This window comes from Manis javanica, chromosome 2, assembly GCF_040802235.1.
Source record: "Manis javanica isolate MJ-LG chromosome 2, MJ_LKY, whole genome shotgun sequence".
Classification (NCBI taxonomy): Eukaryota; Metazoa; Chordata; class Mammalia; order Pholidota; family Manidae; genus Manis; species Manis javanica.
In genome coordinates this window covers 189,151,580-189,172,600 of record NC_133157.1, presented here as the reverse complement: position 1 = coordinate 189,172,600, position 21,021 = coordinate 189,151,580, and the positions used below count along the sequence as shown (strand labels likewise).

The window sequence follows — 21,021 nt, the reverse complement described above, 5'->3', positions numbered from 1 at the left end:
AGTGAAGTCATTACTAACTCCCTTTCCTGCAGACAAGGCGAGACCCACCCCTCATAATACGATTTCATCTATTAGTTTCTTCTATAGAGGAATCATCACATCTACAGTAAGCACTCAAATAATCACTACTAATATAATCTGCAGTTTCTAAATAAGTAGCTTATTTAGTGCTACACATCCTAGACTCTAGCACAGAACATTGCATATATTTGGTAGTCAATATATAGTTGGATAACTCAATGTCTGTCCCAACTAACCAATTTATTATATCTTGTGTACTCAGTAAATTCACACTATAAACAGTCTTCTAGTAATCTAATTCCAATTTGTGGTCTATTAATTTCAAGTGTATATATCTCAATGCACTTCTTTTTATTTTCCATGTTTTTAAACTATTTCTAATGCATGTCACTAGGTTCCTCTTTACTTATCCTTCCGAGGCTAATTAAGTCCTTCTCTGCACCAGACAAAATAAAAATAATCACAAGGTTTAATTCTTCTTTCTCTCAACTTTCCAGATATAGGAGTCAACCATGTTCTTAGATATCATTAGAGGGCACAATGCTGAGTCAAGGAAAACAAACAATGTCAATAATCCTTGTGTCAAAATAAGTATTAATGCATTTCTTTTAATGGAAGAGGTTATAAAAGGGATAGGAAAGGTTTTTCTGATATGTCAATTCCTACAGGCTGGTAGTGTCTTCCCAGAGCATCTTGTTGAGAATTCTAAGCTGGATATGGTTGAGTAAGAAGCAACATTGTAAAAGTCCCACTATTAGATGCAACTGGTGGTGAGTAGTCACTCAAAATAGCCAAGCCATGGAATTACTTTTTAAATAGCAAAACAAGTATTGTATTTTAACTTATAATATACAAAAGCACATCTAACAGTCAAAGCTTTGAGGTAGGACCTTTGCTTTTTATCGGTGTCTGGCCCATTGGTTGGTGTTCCTCTTACATCCACAACATTCAAATGCTTCCTCTATAATTTCTAGCTTGTGTCACTAGAGTGAGGATGTAAAACCACTTGTAAAGCCATCTAAGTGTAGTTTCTCTCAACATTTTTATGAAACTCTTTAAAGTTGTTTTGTCCACACCTATATTTTTCAGTGATTTTCCTTTCCCCAGTCTTGAAGGTTTCAACATGGTTGCCATAGAAAAAAATAGGTATTTCTCTGCAAATATATTTCATTAATTTAGGCAATATTTAAATCGATAAAAAATCACAGTAAGAATTATAGTTGGCAAATATACAAGTGACTGCCCACACGATTCCTTTCTAGCTCCAGACCTCAGTATTGGTTTGCAGGGGCCGCTATAACAAAGTACCATTAACCAGATGGCTAAAATGACAGGCATATATTGCCTCATGGTTCTGGAGATGACAAGGGCAAGGATCAAGGGTCAGGAGGGTTGGTTCCTTGAGGGCTGTGAGAGAGTCTGCTCCATGCCTCTCACCAAGCCACTGGTGGTTTCCTACCAATATTTGGCCTTCCTTGGCTTATAGAAGTATCATTCCCATCTCTACCTTCATATTCACATAGTTTTCTCCCTGTGTAGTGTCTGTCTTCACATTACCCCACCTTATAAAAACACCAAGTAATATCCGCTTAAGGGCCCACCCTAATCCAGTATGATGTCGTCTTAACTAAATACATCTGCACTGACCCTATTTCCAAATAACATCACATTCTATTGTACCAGAAGTCAGGATTGCACCCTGTGAGTTTTGGGGGGACACAACTCATCCTCTAAAAGTCTCAGTCAGTAAGCTTTAGAGAGAAGATAGAAACTGTAGTTTAGTTAAGGGAGCTTCCATCAACTGAAAATGGTTGATTAATTAATTTTGAAATGGGAGCAGGGATATAGGTCTGGAAAGCATGTGTTGTTACATATGTCTCTTAATTCATGATATATTTACAAGATTTGACATTGTGTTCACTTTCCAGTAGCGTGTTTGAGGAAAAGGTCACTGCAAAGAAAAGTCCAAGGAACATTAATCTTGAATTCATTATCCTTCAACTTGAATTTCTCAACTAAACTTGTGCAAACAAATTAGGTGTTAGCAAATTCTAAAACAAACCGGTATCTAAACATCCTTGATTTCCATTCTTGTACAACTGAAGAAGTATAACAATGATAATAATCATAAAAATGGTATATTTTATGCAATTCTTCATAAAGCAAAGACATATCTTTCTAAACAATAATCACAAGTACTTTGCCTCCAACCTACCATTTCCTTTTCTTCATTGGGCTTATGTGCACCCTAATTCTATATGAGAGTGCAAACTAGAGTAAAGGACTGAGATAAAGAGAACACTTTTACTGAGTTTATGTAGCATTCTGTTCTACAAAGAGTAAGGCTTTCATCTTTTAATCCGATATCCACTTAAGTATACTACAGAAGATTTATTTTGATCCCCTCTTGTTTAATAAGGGGACCAAAAGTGTATAGCAATTTTTGACACTTTGTGATGTTTTTCTTGCTCTCCCAATACACATACCACACACACACACACACACACACACACACACACACACACACACACACACACACACACACACACACACACACACACTTCTCCCTGCCTCATTTTCATATGGACACAAAGCATTGGGATAAAATGCTGGTTCATTATAGTGGTACAGAGCTCTTATCTTCATCCGGCAAGAGTCATTTCCTTCCAAAGATTGAAATGCAAATGTGAAAATTAATGATAACTGCATTATCTGATAGCAGAGATAATACCAATTCACTGTCAGAGTAATACACAGTCATTCTACGATTTCCTCCGCTTCTTACAATATTCTTCTTACTGTCGGACCATATCTATGGTTAACTATGTTTCATAGATTTCTGTTAATTTACTTCAAATGGCATTTCCCAGATCTTCTATCTACCGCATTTTCCCAATCAAAAAGGAAACGAAATCACAACTGTAATCTCCAACCCCTTCTTTGGACTGTAAAGAGGGGGAAAAAAACCCTGTATCATTAGTGTGTGCTTCTATCTCGCCAGTGTTCTACCATTCCACTTTATGCAAAACACTCCCTATTTTCACAGTTTAAGGCACAATGCAGAGCCAGCCCCATCCTCTGCTCATATCTATAGTGATGAACAGCAGCTGAATGAAGCAACTTATTTATGGATTTCTTGGCCAATTTTTAGTGAAGATGCAACAAGTAGCCACATATGATTTCATGCCAAACATTTATTCTTTAAAAGTTATTTACATTACAATTTCTTGAAGTGAATCCAGTTAAATAAAACACAGTTAATATAATACTATAATGATTTTTAAATAGCAAAATCGTCTTGCAAAGTTAATTCATTGTACAAATGTTTAATGAGGGTTTATCATTTGTAAGGCATTGTACAGCTACTGAGGCATGATTGCCAAAATCATATTATAAGTAATATTAAGACTTATTTATTGAGTACTTACAAAGTTTTGGGATCCATTCTTTATACATAAAATCTCATTAATGAGGTTGTTATTATTTTTAGTCCCATTTTATAAGCAAGGAAACTGAGGCCTCACGGAGTTAATAACCTACTGAAGGTCACACCATTCATAAGGGGGAGGGCCAAGATACAAATGGAAAGAATATTTTCAGTCTTCTCTATTCACTATACTATTTAAAAATAACTCACCTTTGACGGAAACCCTATTTTTCAATCTAGGAGCAAGCTGTGCTATTCTGTAATATATAATACAAAACTGATTTCAAATTTTATTCTATTAATTCATCAAATCATCAATACAAGGTCTGATTTTCTAATTCATTTTTACTGAAATTGCCCCAAGTGCTTAACATATAAATATCAAAATCAATTTAAATAAAAGTATATGCTTACCTTGAAAAGTTCATGTCAGAGAAACTATTGACTTGCTTGCTCAAATTTTTTTTGTCTGTATATATGTATTAATACACACTATTTGGGGGTACATGTACTTAGCTGCACAATTTGAATAAAGTGATATGTTCAGTTTTTCAAGTTCCTGTACATTTCAATTATAGCTGCTGACAGTGAGACCTAGTTTCACTCAATATTAAGCGAGAGAAATCAAATTATTCGCTATTCCCAAGTGCAAAAAGAAGTAACCAAGTTTTTAATAATGTAAACTGGACAGCTGGCATTATTAGATTTATGTAAGAAAGATATGACTCTGAAGGTGCTCATTTCGTAGAGGTAGATGATGAATTCATAACGATTTATCTGAATTCACTCCCCATAGTCTTCCTCTAAATCTAAATACATGAGTCAGCGCTCCAAACTTTAGCCATGGTTCTAAGGATTTTCTCAAAAGGGGGAGCCAGAAATGCAAACATTCTTCAAAATAAGGTCAACATTCCAGCTGTTGTTCGGTGTGAGGTCTTGGTAAAGCAATTAACATCTAGCAAATCACATACTCTCCCAAGATACGTGCTACATATTTTGCTTACATCACCTCTTTCAAATTTCCTCCTCGTACCAATGTGTCAAGGTACTTACTGTTCTTCCCATTTTAAAAATAAGGAAACTGAGGCTCTGGCTGCTTAATATGCCTGAGATCACAAAGCCGTGTCAGTGTGTGAACTCAAACACATATCGCTCTGATTCTAAAATTTGTATTTTCCTCTGTAGTTTAGACCATTCTCTACCTTCTAGGTTGGCATGCTTCATGACTGCATCAGTGACCTAAATACATGAGAACATGGGAAGGTGAAAGGAAAGAAACGGCATCCCAAAGAGAGTGTGGAAGAATCCTGCTATGCCTTTGGACTTCTCCCTCCCACCTTCCTCAGTTACTAGTGCACAATACCTATTTATTGAATAATTAAATGTACAAAATGATCGCTACACTGGAAGTACTTGTGAGAGTAATAAAAGAAGAGATATTTCCTTAAAAGGAAGACAGAAATGATGTAAGTGAAGTATAGGCAAATGCAGATGGAAAGGAAGATCAGTGGAGAGCCACTGTCATGTGAATCTAGATTCCAAGCAGGGTAGTGTCAGGGTAAATTTTTGAAGAGCAAGAAAGAAAAATGCAACTTAAAAATAGATGTGTGAAGAAAAAAAAAGGATTATGACTTTTACATTGGCTTGAACTTTACTAGTTAGTTTAGGTCTCGCTCTCCATGCAAAAAGTGAAGCAATAATAAGGACTTTTGTAGAAAAGATTCACAAATATTTCAACATGGAAGAATTTCACCAGAGAAATGTTTGCAGATTAAAATTAATTTTCCCTTAAGACCATTTAGATTCCACCTAATGATAAGAGTTAACAAAAAGTATGAGCAATTACTAAAGGCACCAAAATTAAGGGGAAAAAAGGTTGTCCTGGGGAATCTATATTTGATAAAAACAGAACACATTAGACAGGAGTTGTTTCATACTGACTTGAGCCATCAAGATAAGGCTGTGGAGTCATCTTCAATGAAACTCTAAAAATAAGATAAATCCTGGTCCATCTTAAATGATGTCAGCTCTATGCCTCAAATTCTTTAGATAATTTCCTTGTCCTTTGATTCTGCTCTATTTTTAGAGAAAACTGTCTATCTTAGGGTGAATATCATGAATTGTGGGGTGGAGCTTAAAATTAGAAGACCTCGAAATCACACCTGGCTCATTACCTCATGCCTTAAACAAAAACTTGTGGTGAAATTCAAAACTAGATGCATAGTATTACTAAAGTTTACCCTTTTTTGTACCACATATATTACTACTGGGCTTTAAAAAATGCTGAGAAGAATTTTAAAAGGTTCTGCTTCAAGATTCAACAATTCCAAAGTCATAATAATGATCATTAGAATTTTATGTGTATGATCTGATTTAATTCTCACAAAATTCCTAAGAAGGTTAGTATTATTTTCTACATTTTACAAATGAAGATCTAGGCACAAAGAGATTAAGCAGCTTGCCAAAAATCACCCAGCAAGTGAGTGGCAAATTCTGAATTTGAACTTAAACCGTGAGAATCCAGAGCTTATTTTCTAGCATGTTTAGAAACGGTCACTTTTAAAACCTAGATAATTTTCTCCCTTTCATACACTTAGGAAGTATCAATAATTTTTTGTGAATAAACAAAAAAATGGGTAAAAATATTGATGCAATTGTCACTTACACAATAAGTGCAAAAGTATTCTCTATACTTTCTCCTCATTGAAGGAAAGGAATGAATATTCTACCTTAAAAAATAAATATCCGACAGATACTCTTTTGTTATGAATCAACCTCATTAATTCAGGAGGCTTCAAAATATTTTTTATAAAAAAATAGAAAATTTTTTTTTTTTTGCTCAATACCTGCAGGGAAAAATGTGTTATTGATTTTACAATATACAAGGGAAGAATTTTCTCACAGGCATAACTACATAAAAATTACATAGCCATAACTACATAAAAATTTCACTAAATCAGATATATAAATTTAACTCAAAGTGAAAAATCTTACCCTGAATGACAGCATCATTCTATACCTTGCTCCCCACTCTTTTTGTTTTCTTTTTAAGCTAATAATACAACTTTATTTCTAGAGAAGCTTCCTGAAAAGGGCAGCAATGGGTGTGTCCTATGTGGTTAGCAATTAGCACCCCCTGAATTTGCTTACTTACTCCCAAGTCAATGGGAACATTGTGGGCCCCAGACTTACACAAAGAGGAAAACCTGTTTACTCCAAGTTTGTCACATGGAAAGCCCAGTCAGGATGTACACTTTGCAAGCAGGCATAGCCAAAATGCCACGTAATCTAATTTTACATGTAAAAACTCTTCTAAACTGCATAATACTTAATTCCATGAATAAAGACCCATATGATATAAAGTTCACCCACCCTTTTTAAGTTAAATGTCATCCCCAAGGAAAAAAAAACAAATTTTTCAAAGATTTTCTTCTTACATTTTTAATCAGGGGAATACTACCTTGAGAAGACAGAAGCATTATGCAGTAAGGTGAGAAATGCCACAAGGCTGAATTTTCTTTCAAACTCTTAAAATGTGATACTGTGGCACTTTAAGTATAACACATTTTGATCTCAAATATTGTGTAATATTATGCTATAGAATACAGAATACAAACATTTGTATGTATCATGAAAAACATTAGAAATGACATTATAATAATCAGATATACTGCATCTTCATTTTTGTTTGCATTATATTTTCCAGCTGCTGGTTTCAGAAAATTACCACTGGAGTTCCTCTTTTCTTCATGCACAGCAGAGAGCAATTTGCAAAGTCATGCAGGGTGAAAATGTGATTGAAATATACGTATCTTTCTTAATGAAAAATGTTACTGCTTTGGAAATTACGGCTAAAACTATTTCAAAACTCGCTTATATCCTTAAGCCCTATACCATAATAGTCTCCACTTATAAATATACCATCAATTGCAAATTACCTGGCACCAAATATACAGGTTTGTTTCATAGAGTCCTTATGAGCTGCATAAAATTATATTGGCATTTAGGAGTATTTTGATCAATTTTTGTTTGCCTTGGAATGATTAAATGTCAGGATCTTTAAAATTGAACTTAATTTTCATTCACAAATATGAAAATGTTGCCAAAACCTTCAATCAAAGTGTGCATCTGTTGATATTTTCTTAACTTCTAAATACATGTTGAGATTCAATCTGTGATTTACATGACTGAACTGAAAAGATTTCTTTGGAGTATTACTATTTGTTACTTGCTTGTAAGCTTTAAAATTATGCCCCATTTGAATGTGGACATAGAATAAGGATTTCTGTTCAGAGGAAAAGCAAGTAAGTAGACAAATTCTTCTATGAGTGTGAAAGAAAAAAACAGATGGAGACTTCAAGCAGAGGTAATACTTCAATCTTTATAATTTACTTTTCAACAAGATAGAAATCTTCTTTAAATAATAATGCCGTTTATTTAAACTCCCATGTAACCAGCATACACACAAATATATATATATGTATGTATACATATATATAGTTTTTTTTAGTCAGAGTTGTGGTTGCAAGACTTCTATAAGTAATTAAAATTTAAGGAAAAAAAGCGAATTCTGATGGCAGCAACAGATGGCTGAATTTTAACCCTGCTATCCTACCTGGTCCATCCCAGTCGCCTGTCTCAGCTCCAGGTGGGCCTGGTTTCTCTGCCCGTGTGTCCCCATCTGATTCTGTCGCCTCCTGGACTCCTTCCTCGTCACCTGGGAAACAACAACACAGAGAGAGAAAGGGAAATGATTCAAGTGCTCCATTTCACATTGAAATTCTTGTAAAGGGATGTCCTTAGCATATGTCTAATTATATATTTATTACATATATTATGAGTATACTGATAAATGTCCATGATTAATCATTTTGATATCTGTTGTGGCTTTATAATAAAGAAAATCAGCATTAGTCACCAATAAATAAAGTTAGCTGCTATAAAAAAAAAATAAAGAACATTTCTGTAAAAATTTTGTTTTGTTATTAATAATACACACAAAGGAAATTTAAATGCAGTATGTAATTTCTATAGTGCTTTCAATATAGAGAACCTTGCCTCACTTATTTCCAAATTACAATTTTTGTAAAGGCAAGATGCAGCAACAAAAATGTAAATATCTTAGGTTAAGGCATATTCATGTTTTGGGTTGAACTGAGATTATTCTGAAGATTTCTTGCGGCCCTCCTAGCTTTAAACCTGCTAAAAGTTGGCTGTATTTCTTTTTTAAACTACGTAACAGCATATGAGATGAGAGTCAGATCTTCACAATGTAAGAAGCCATAAAGCTAAACTTGTTCTTGATGAGTGCAGCTAATTTGTACAATTTCATGCCTTTATCTTCACATATGAAGAGAAAGAAGTTATATGTTTTAAGCAAAAGTATAGTTATGACAAAGAGAAACATTAACAATGCAATCACCCATTCAAAAGAAAAAGTCTAATTTATTAATACTTTCTTTTAACTACTAATGTTATACTTTATGTATTGCTTTTACAGGAAAGCTATGACACAGTGAGTACAAAAATATTAATAATATCCACTTCTTAGCAACTTTGGGTGCTTTCCAACCTTTATCGGTTTGGTTCTCTTAACCCTGCCCATGCCTTCCCCAAATTCTCCTAGTGAAACCACTGCCCAAGGCTTAGTTTCCTTCTGGGACCCTTACTGATACAATCTGTTTCTTCCTACGTTTCTCATACTACCTTTGTGATGTTTGGCCACCCACAGCTTCTGCAGTAATTTGTATTAAACTTTCTTTAAGTGGATTCACTTTTTACAACTTATGTAAGCATATTTTTAAAAACTTATCACTGCTCTGTCTAGAAAATCAGTATCAGATGCCAAAAACAGAAAGTAATCATAAACATAAACTCAATAAAAATTAAGGTAACACTCTCAGTTCAAATAGTGTGTCTATTTAGACACTGAGTCTCTGGTTTCATTTCCCTGTAATAGAAAGAAAGTGGCAAGTAGTGAGATATTTAAGTCATAGTAATATGAATTTGAAACATTCTCACTGATATGCAAAGAATATAAGAAATTTGAAAACCTTCTCACCAACTGATTCAATGCTATTTGACATAGTATCAATGTATCACCTTAACCTTCCTCACTACCTCCAGGGATACCTGACCTAATTTTGAAATATTGACTTTCTAACACTATTTTTCTTGGGGACTAGAATCCACACTAGAATCTAACACCTAGGTAAGTGACCTTGTGATTGCGTTTCCACAGAAAAAAATGGAGGGTTAATTTAGGGCACTAATGCAGGGGAGTTTATGAAGGAAAATGTCCTCCCCAACAGTGAAGCATAGAGAATGCAACCTGTAGGTTTTAAACATTCACCCCTTCCAAGCACTTTTCACAGGTCTTATGAAATTTAACTCCTCCAAGGTCTTGAAACATAGGCATCTGAGCAGCAGTGGGAACTGGTAATGACCTAACCCAAATTGGGTAAATTTACTAATCAGGAAATTGATGCACAGACAGCATCAGTAACTTATGGAGGGTTTTATTGCTACAATATTTATTTCTGCATAAGGCACCTCTCCCAAGCCATCTCATGCTTCAGCAATAAATGCTTCCCAATCATCCAAGGGGTGACAGATTGAAACAGTGTTAGGTTGATCTTTCCTAAAAAAATAGGACAGTAGGGTAATGGGGGAGCATGGAGAGGCATCATAAAGGCCACCAAAAACAGCAGTTAATACAAGGTTAGGAATTAAATTTGACTCTTCTAACTGCCAGCCCTAGCATCCTTCTTAAACCACCCTTTCTCACCTTTCCCACACTGCCCCAGTCAAGCAGAGAACCATGCATACTTGAAATAGTTGAATAATAATCCCAGAGTAATGCATAAACAGGCAAGCATGAAAGGATGCTGTTAAAAAATCATATTATCTGAGGGCCCAAAGAACTGAGACTAACATGGTGGGTAGAACCACTTGAAGAGATTAACTGCACATAACGGAGGAGTAAATGTTCCTGAATTTTACTACTATATTTAAATTGTTGAAACATGTGGTGCCATGCAAAACCCAATCAATCATTAACATTTATAATGCATATTTTTGAAGATATAGTAGGATATATGAAAAAGAAAAAACATCCTTTCTCTTAAGGACCATATATAATCTAGTTAAGGAGATAGGTCATATGCATAAGAGAGGTAGCAACTGATAAAAACCTATAATCAGGACAGTCGATGAATAATTCCAAATGAGAACACATAAGATATACAGAAATTCAGAGACAAGAAGCATAAATAGGGAGAACCTATTATAATTAACTTTGGAATCTTACCTTCATACTGAAGGCAGTGAGAAAGCAGCATTAGAGGATTTTCAGTGGGAGGCTGATACGATCATGTTACACAAATACAGTAATCAACATACTTATCGCATTTCTATGAACACACCTTGTCAGACATCTGGTCTTTGAGCTCTCCCTTACTCACTCCATAACAGCTCTCTGACTTGTGTCAGACATTCTTGCCTAAAACCTTTGTAAGACAAGAGGTAAGTGACTCTGAAATATTTCATGCAAAAATTACATATTTGAAAAGAAAATCATGAGAAATGCAGTGAAAAACAAGTATGTCTGGAAGATATACTGCAGAGTATTCACAATAATCACAAAAATTAGAAGTTAAAATGATTGAGTTGAATCTATAAATGTTCATCTTTATTGAACAGAGGACATATAAACTGTTCTTTAATTAACTGGTTAAAAAAACTACTTTTTGAGCCCCAGGCACTGTGCTGAGCACTAAGAATACAAAACAAAGATGATCCTTTTTTTTATATAGCTCAGAGACCAGGACAAAGACAAATCAATAGACTGCAACTTCATGTAATGAATGCTTTGATGGGAGCAGTCCATGGTGGGACAGGAGCACTTGGGTATGACACCTAACCCAGACTTGGTGTAATGGAAGCTTCCTGGAGGAAGGAACCAATAAAATACCTGACATTTTGGAGGCATGATCTTAGATGAAACTGAACTCTGTAGGTTTAGTGCTCTGAGGTTCCTTGATTGAAAACTGATTTTCAGATTAAAAATTAGAGACAACTCCTCACAGAATCCCACATAAAACACATCATAGTCAAAGTTTGTGTGTAGGAAAAATGGCAGCTTGAAGGTGATGAAACTACAGACATTTTAACAATGCCAAGCTACTATCCAAGACTACTACTCCATGGTGTTAACTGAACAATGTCCTGTCCTTCACTCAGTATAGGCCAGATTCACCCAGGATCATTATCATCCAGAACCTACTAGGAAAAGAAAATGGTAGGATGACCGCAAATCTCAGCAGACCCTGATGCACAGAGAAATTTGGTAAATCACTCAAAATGAAAATATTATAATTCAGCCTAAGGGCTTGATTGAACTAGTAATTTTGTATAATAAAATACTTTCATTAAATGTCACTTAGCTGCCAAATCAGAACTGCAGAGCTTAGATTTCAACTTGCACCAACATCTGGAGTAATACTCAGTATTGATAATTCTGATTCATGGGACAATTTGCTCTAATTTGTTTCATTATGCAGCACATATAATTAGAATGACTGAAAATAAATATTGTAGAGTATTTAGTTAAAGAAGCACTGTAAAAATACTTGATTGTACACAATTAACAGCTCAAAAGAAATTACACTGTACAACTATTTTAAGCTATTTATGAAACTGGGTGAATGCGCAATATATATCACATTAATAAGAATAAATTTGGAGAGAGAAAACCAGTTTGAAGTCCTTGCCTGATTATTTAGTCATGTTTTCTTAAAGAATGCAAAAATGCACAAAAAGGAAGAAGACCAGAAAGATAAGGATTTCATGTGAAACGATGCACAAAGGATCAGAATTAAATATATATTCAATTCATCTCAGTATCTACCAGGTGCCATAAAGATGAATAAGGCAGAGAACATGTCACCAAGCTCAGATTCTATATTACATCTAAGCGTGGCTACTGTTTCTTAAGTATCACTCAGCACTAAATGATTTATACTTTGAACATCACTTGAACACCTCTGCCATGTATTAGTATTCCTAGACTTCAGAAGAGTAAACCAAAAGGCAGATTGGTGAGAAGATGCCTAGGCACATGGCTGGTAAGAGCCCAGGATTGATCCCAAGGCAGTCTGACTCCAAAGACAATGTCTATTAGGCCAAACCTATTAGGATATTACAGTAAAAATCTACTGGATGTCAAGCAACACTAACAGCTGGATGTGATCTGATAGCTGCTTTCTCATCATATGTAAGCCTTGTTTCTTCATTTGCTTCCATATTAAAATGAAATGTTTAATGGATTTAATATTTATAAGTATCATTTTTCCTCAGGTGAACTATTTCACTTGGAACGTAGTAAAATCAGCTACAGATAGATGCTTGATCAATTACCATTGCTCACTGACCAGTTAGAAAATTAGATTTTGATTTCATTCATTTTACCATAACCTATTGCAATATCATTACATTTGCTAATTAATTGCTTTCAGCACACTATTTCTATTTAATAACTAAAATATGTCACATTTTTCAAGTTTTAGACCCTTCATCTTCTAAGTTTATCTCAGGAAACTAGCTCTCATTTTTATGGTAATGTTTTTACCTAATTCATTTTTAATCTTTTTACTAATGAAAAATGAAATGATTAAGAAATAATTTAATCGAATATGAAATCTCTGAATTACTTTTCAGAAACACTATTTTTTTCTCCCAGTAGTCTTGCTTCTTTTCTTTCGATATACTTATATTCATAAAAAATTTATAATAGAACTTTATTTTGATATTAACCCAACTCCAGCCTTGATTTGAGTGAAAATGACATTATTGACCACTTGTTAAAACTTCCATCCATTTTTGATTCTTATATGTTTGAAATCAGCACACTAGAGTAGCTTATGAATACTGGCATGAATAATTAATAGTTGAGATAATGACAGGTTTGTTAAGATATTGCTTCAAAAGCTTTGTTGGTAGGAAGAGGAAAGGAAGAGAGAAAAGGATGCCTGGAAGGAAATTACAGATAGGGCTAGGAATGCATTTGACATTCATTCATTTACTTGCTAAATTCTTTATTCACATACTTTTAAATAGAAATTTCAGTGTATTTTTAGCAAAGCACAAAAACATTTAATGGGATAACCACTATATATCCCATTCATAAAATGATGAAATGGAATAAATGTCAAGCAATAACAAAATCTATAATATTTCTAAAATTACGGCTATGGAGTTAATGGTTTTTCATTGCAAGATCAAATTCTTTGTTGCTCTTTTAAGAGATATCATACATATTTTGTAGTCTCTTCCATTTTTCTTAGTCTAGTTTTCAGAATCAATAGGAGCCCTATAGGAGGAAATTGAAGGTGTTATTGAGCAATAAAATACACAGCACAAATGACTCAGGGAAATGCAGTAGAATATAGTCTCTGGAACACATGAAGCAGAATCTTTAGGTTCCATATTAGGTATTGTTGGCAAGGTGGAAAGCTGTGGCTGTACTTGCCAGCCAAAAATAATTTCAAAAACACAAACAAACCTCTTTTCACTGAAAACTGCACCATCCTATAGAAATTAAAGATTTGTCACATTCTAAGACAGTCACTTTTTCAGCACAAACGGCAGCAGTGTTTGCAAGCAGCCATACAAGCAAACAGCCTTTCTCAACCCTGCTTCTTTAATCCATGTAACTCCTATCAATATTAACCTCTTATAGAAATTCGTGTACAATGTAACTATTGAACTTTCTTGACTAGGAGTGTTACTGTAGCTGTTAGTCATCCCTATAATGTATTTTGCAATCAGCTAAACCATCAAAGTATTTTTTAACAATGAACAGTTCAGAAGTGACAAATCTACTTTCTTGTTCACAACTGCTTATCAGAGAATAGATATCACACATGTTTTCCAGGTGCTTCCTATAGTTAGGATACCTTCACAGAAGCCGCGCATGAAAGATAAGGTCATAAAAGAGATGAAAAATGTGTGAGCTTCATACACTTATGGTTTTATCATCAGACAAGATAGCTTTGGTTAAAGGACTGTAACAGTCAAAAACAGAAAACTGCAGCTTTGGATTGAAGGGTGAGGACGTTCAAGTTTAAGATTCAGTTTGTGTTTGCTTTGCCTAATAGCTTCACAACATTGCTTGGCTCAAAACAATTGTCTGGGTATGGATTCTCCAAGCAAAAGGGTCATGTTAAATTAACTTAGCATTGCCAAATGACAGACACAGTTATCTGTCCAGATTTAAAAAAATAAAACATATTTTTATCTTGTTTTGCTAATACCTAAAAGAAATATAAATGTTTCACCCGTTTGAAAATGCCCATTATTCCGTGGATCCCTATAATGATGTCTGACTCCAGTCTGCCTTAGACTTACTACAAATGTTTAAGAAAATGTAGTATAGTTGGTAGACAACTATTTTCAAAACTGCATGTGATTGATTCCCTTGTAACCTATTTGGGTTACCTATATAATATGCCATTGTTTTGACAATTGCCTTTCTCATATCCCAAAATACAAATGATTAAACAGATCAAAAGAACACAATCCACATTTATTGGGTTATAAATTTTCAAACCCTGGATAAGGAAACAATCCTAAAACAGATGATGACAGTGGTCCGGGGCTAAGCCTGTTACTTTGTGAAGAAATTTAAACTCTACAGCCAATGGGTAACTGTAATTTGTGGTGTTCTATTATAGCTAATAAGAGGAAAATATTGAAAATACTAATGTTTATGGCAACTGTATCATGTAAAAGTCACAAATAAAGTATTGATAACTTAGGAAGAACAGGAATTTATACATTCCTTCTATATCATTCTTTTATAAATTTATAAATTATTTCCATTGAACACTTACCCCAGATGTCAATATCATCTACGTTAGACTTGCTGAAATTTCACTAAAGATATGGAGCATAAGGGAAATTTCCACATGAGATAAGATAAATTCTTAGCAGTATATCACTCAAGAATTTTTACTCCTCATTATTTCTCTCAATTAGCACTTGAGAGTCAAAGCAGGTGTGGGGAGATAAAAAACATCCTACTTTAAAAGATGTTTCTAAAATACGTATTTTAAGTTTATATTTAAGTGATTTTTCTTATTATCTTTTCCTCTTCTCCCTACCTTCCTCCCCTAACTACCCCCCCTCCCACCCACAAAAAAACACCCTCACTGCAACTACTATATTCCACCCAGAGAAAGATTCTATACAATTAAGGCACTTCTTGTTTCAAAGAAGAATGTAATGCCTGATAGTCTATAAATGAGGAGACTCTGAACTGCACCTTCTCTTCTAACAGATCTGTTCTGTTTATCAAGAAACCATTACCCCTTCCATTTGCTATCTTCAAGTTTTCAGGAATCAAAACTACCATTCATTTTAGGACATCGTCATCATCAGCCACAAAGAGTAAACCCAAATTTCACATTCTCTGAAAATGTCTCTTCAAGAAGCCAACCTAGTTTATACAGAAAGATCAAACCAATTTGAGAAGGTAATGGTATCTGAACATTGCTTTCTGTATAATCTTATTGTTTATTCTTTCCTTTTTAACAAAACGATTTATTCCAGGAAGACTACTCCTCTCTTATAATCCATTTAAGAATACTATTCATGAGCAATTCATCATTACCATATGTTCCATTACTACAATAGAATATATTCATTATAAATAGACTTCATTCAAGCCACATATCTAAAATGTTAATGTCAATGGAGAATGCATATCTTAGGACAGCAACTAACAATGACTTCAGTCTGCATCTGAATGCCTTTTATCCAATAGTAGTTCAAACACCCTAATGATGAATGACTCAGAGCTCATAAACAGGGGATAAGATTTCTCCTGATCAACCCTATTTTTTCCTGCTGCTTCACCACTGGAATTATATCTTACTCTTCCCTCTTCTCTCTCTACTATGGCTTATGGGGAGCTCAGATTTGTATTTAATGCTTCAGCTTTCAATATATTTATCTTTCTCTTCTATAATTCCTTTCATTATTTCCTTCCCTTCCACTTATGATTATTATCCTTCCAGAGAGATCACTGTCTAGTCCATATGTATTTCTCCAGGATCAACTCACGTTAAGTCTCCATTTCCCTCTTTGCCTGCTCAGCTGGCTCTTGCTAGCCACAGGCTGTTTTATGCACTGAACATTACTACTTCTTTTTACCTAATTCATACCTATGCAGCATTACATGCCAGTTCAAGTGTCACATTCTTAGGGACAACTTTCTCTGACCTTCCTCATTATGTCAAACCACCCTGTGCCACTTGTGTAATTATTTTATTAATGTCTGCCTCCCCATGTCATGTAAATTCCAGGATAGCCAGGACCCTCCCTGTGTGTATCCACAGCACAATGTCTGATTAGGCAGGTGTTCAGTAAGTATTCAGTGGACTGGATAAAGCATGCATATTGAATGGATTGACTACACAATGCTTTGAGTCATTAATTATCCCAATAATCAAGAAAAGACAACTAAAAACTATGCCTTTTGCAAAACCCTCAACCTTAAGAGAACTTCAAGTTGGGCATGTGGCCACCTGATAACAAACATTTCCCAATCTCCCTTTTAGCGAGGTGGACCACTCCATAAGCCTAAATTCCCAACTACGAGATGTGGTATGGTCCTGTGGAGCTTCTAGGAACCTGTTCTTAAAGCCGGATCTAATCCTAATGAAGTTTTCACATCTGTGAAAAAAAAATGTTCTAGGTCACATCAGCCTCGTCCAAACTCAGATCCATATCTAGCTCCCACTACTAGGGAACCAGGGACAGTCCCAAGTATGCTATCACCAGACCCATCAGACGCTTTTACCGCAAGGTCTTCCCTTAGCGCCCCTCCCTCAGGGCCAGCAAGAGGTCCTTGGCTGCTGGTGATAACATAAGAAAAACACAGATAGTCTCCACAGCATTGTCTAGATTGTCAGAAATGAGAGACTTTTTTTTCTCCTCTCTGCTTTAACTTTCAACACAGTCTTTTTATGAGTATCTGTGGTCTCTTTAAGCTCAGGGTAACTTATCTGATTATGGTAATGGATTTGGAATTCAAATATCTACTCAAAATACCAAAAAAAATCTCCTCTTAAGTTCAGGAATCTCATTCAAGGTTTTCCAAAAAATTAGGAAATCAAAATCAAACTTAACATTCTTGATCACTGCTGTCTCCTACAAGATCACCCATTTTTGTCTAAAGGTGCTAGCAGGGGGTGATTCAGGCTTTATGCAGCCTAAAGCTTGTGTAACCTGGGAGGCCTTCCTCAAAAGAAGAATACAATGCTATATACAAAATTAGGTGCAGGGCCTTGGAAAGAGCTGACCCAAATGAGGAATTCCAAAGCTACACTATACTACACTGAATTGTCCTAATTCTCTCATTAAATGTAAGAATATCTAATAAAAGAACTGCAAAATAAAAAGGTGAATGAAGAAATCTAATACTTATTTGGCAATGTTAAGTGTAAAGATAAGAGATGTGTTTTAAATAAATTTTCAAAATGCATTCCTTTTATTAATGATCTGGTTTTTTTCGGGTCACTTTAAAAGCTCCCCAACACAACTGCCTGTAGTATAGAGAAAATACTCTTTCCCAAATTGGGTTTTCCTTAGGATATAAGCTATTTTCCCTGTCCCTTTCTCTTTCAGTATCATTCTATATTTTTGTAGAATTGTTTCTTGTTATGAGTCACTGTATTTTGGTATTCCCTTCAGTAGTCAGCCACTAGGAACTAGGACAGGGTTTAAGACAGGACTCAAGGATTCAGTGAGGCAGATGAATATGCTGGTGAATAGTTTCCATAGTAGAATGATACATATTACCAGAACAAAGCTTGAGAATGAATACACTGCTTCCTCAATCAGCCCAAAACAAACATTTTCTCCATCTCATATACTCATATAGGGGGCAAAGTGTTTTATATATCTGTACTATAGATCTCCACCTTGATAAGCCTCTATTTTAAAAAATCCTTGCAGAAACCTTCCCTTCTCACTGTCAGAAAATTATAATCACAGCCTACTGTCTTTGCAATTCCACTTTCCATCTCTGCTATGTACGTAAGACTTGGTAAGATACAGCCACTGTCAAGTTTCAGAACAGTTCCTTGTCTAATCTTTCTCTAGATTTTTGATATAGAACCTGTTAGAATGTATTGCTTACTTTTCCAGTTCCTATGTTTATCTCACTTCCACTCTTACCATCTGCTGTACTGCATTTCCTTCAGAAAAGTGAAAAGTTTTCACAGTGCCCAGAGCTTTCCCTACAAACAATGCCCTCTTCCCGTCTTCCTTCCTTCCTTTCTCCACTTTTTATTTGGTCTTATTTTGTGTTAAGGTCAAGCAGTTTAAACAGTTCACTTTGCAAACATTTCTACAGGGCTGGAATTCCTATCCAAATAGTTTTGATGGATTTGTAAACATTCTTGCCATTTATTACTGGCTTCTGCCCAAGCACACACATTTTGGTTTGTCCCTGCTCTTTTGAATTACCTGAAAACAACTTCACAAGAAAAAGACAGTGGGAAATTGTGGTTTATTTCAGACAACCAAATCAGGGTAACATAGTCATCCGTTAGAATAATGAGTCTAATTGAGCATTTAATATAGCCCTATCATTATATCAAAATGCTAACTCTACTTATGCAAGCCAGTTTATAGTGACAGTCTTTAAACAATTACCAAAGGGATGGAAATATTTTAAGCACACCCTCCATTCATTTACTTTAACCTCTTTTTATTCCTTGTTTTTATATATGCCTTCATTCTTGACTGATGCATCATGTTTAGTAAGTGTTTAATTAGAGAATGAGTTTATACTTCTTATGTACAGGTTTCTTCTGATCATATCCTTCTACAAGGACTACATAGGGAAATAGATCAGAAAACAAAATTAGTTCTCTATTTTTGTAGGTATAATAAATAGCCTAAGTGTTCATTCAATATTAAACTTTAGTAGTTTTGTGACTCTGGCTGTGTTACTGAACCTCTGGAAGTCACAGGGGAAAATAACATTACCCTGTAGGACTGTAAGTTGATTAGAGATGATACTTCTACAGCAAGATGTCTGACTTCCAGGAGCAGTCAGCATATGAAGGTTGTCATTATCATTATTATAATTTGTATGGAGTTTCAGTGCCAATCCTTGGAATCTCACTGAACTACAAAAAACAAAAGCTGAAACAGCAACCTGCATTTGTTATCAGTATGTACCTCACTGGTGTAATACATTCAGTTATTTTTACTTGACCTTTTAAGAACAACAAAAAAGTGACTGACTTTATTACTATAATTAAATTCATCCTACCGTAGCTTTCTACATTTCCCTTTACACATTCTACACTTAGGCCTACCAGAGATAAAGATTATCCCATCAGGTAGTGGAGAGGCAAATTCTTTAATACTGCCTGTTGCTTCTCAAATGATAATCAAAATAATGTGAGAAATTTTATACACTAACCAGAAAACATGAATGAATTTTATATCAGAAGATTAAGAGCTTTGAAAATCTTACTAAATTTAAACCTAAAAAATGTTAGTGCAAAGCAAGAAAAAATTTTTAAATCATTTGTAATACTTAAGCATAAAAAGACTAGAGGAGACATGGCTCCTTCTAAGGGATCATTTTCTATAAAATGATAATATTTTATCTCAAATGATAATGTGCCCACTGTCAGATTCAAGATTGTCAACTATGTTAATTCCATATGATTAAAATAAATTAGCTTCCTAGGCTTCCCTAATATTATTAATACATTTGATTGTCTTTAAATAGAAAAGTAAATTGAGAGCTAGTAGATGTAACTTATTGGCAAAATACATTTATTAATGTAGATCTGCATGAATTGTTGTATATATTTCTTAATTTGAGCAAAATTTAAATTTTTTAAAAATTTAAATAACCATTTATACAATTACAACTTGATCAAAAACTACTTCCTTCAAGAAACATGGGTTCTTCATTCTACCCAAAACATCACTGGGAAAAGGCAGCAGTGAAAGGGTTTACAAATAAGTAGTTCTTTATGGTATGCAGCTAAAATTAATGATTGACTCAGTATCTAGATTAAAAGTGAAACAGTTAATCAATAATGCAAATGTCCCCTAATATCCAGATGTGTGTGGGTATATATACATTATATATTATACATATATATGTATACGTGTGTGTGTGTATAATATATTAGTACTAGGGGATTAAATAAATTCTTACTCTTCTCCTGAATTTCAACATTCCTAAAAACAACAAACTACATTAAGTTCTACAGGTCAAAAAATGTTCTTTCACTTACAAAAACCTTAAACATAAAACCAAAAAAGGCAGTTTCTCTAAATGGTAAAATATGATTTTTATACTCATTTTCCATTTTTATTATTAGTAACAGTCATGCTGATATAAAACGAGGATATAACGAAAACTCAGGCAAATATCTCAACATCTTACATAGTCAGGTAGAAGCAGAATGAAATAGACCTTATTGCAATATGAAATTATTTCATAAATTATAAGAAAATTAGGTAATTACATATTTTAT

At 34.4% G+C, this 21,021-nt stretch overlaps 1 protein-coding gene across 4 annotated transcripts in view; it reads right to left on the bottom strand.

Annotated features, from left to right (window-relative positions):
• The window catches only part of ZFPM2 (zinc finger protein, FOG family member 2), a 442,808-nt gene that overhangs the window by 324,453 nt on the left and 97,334 nt on the right, over positions 1-21,021 (bottom strand). For all 4 annotated transcript variants that reach the window (XM_036995562.2, XM_036995559.2, XM_017642905.3 and 1 more), the window contains one exon: positions 8,064-8,165. In XM_036995562.2, coding sequence (XP_036851457.1) covers positions 8,064-8,165 — 102 coding nt within the window. The remainder of the gene's footprint in view (positions 1-8,063; positions 8,166-21,021) is intronic.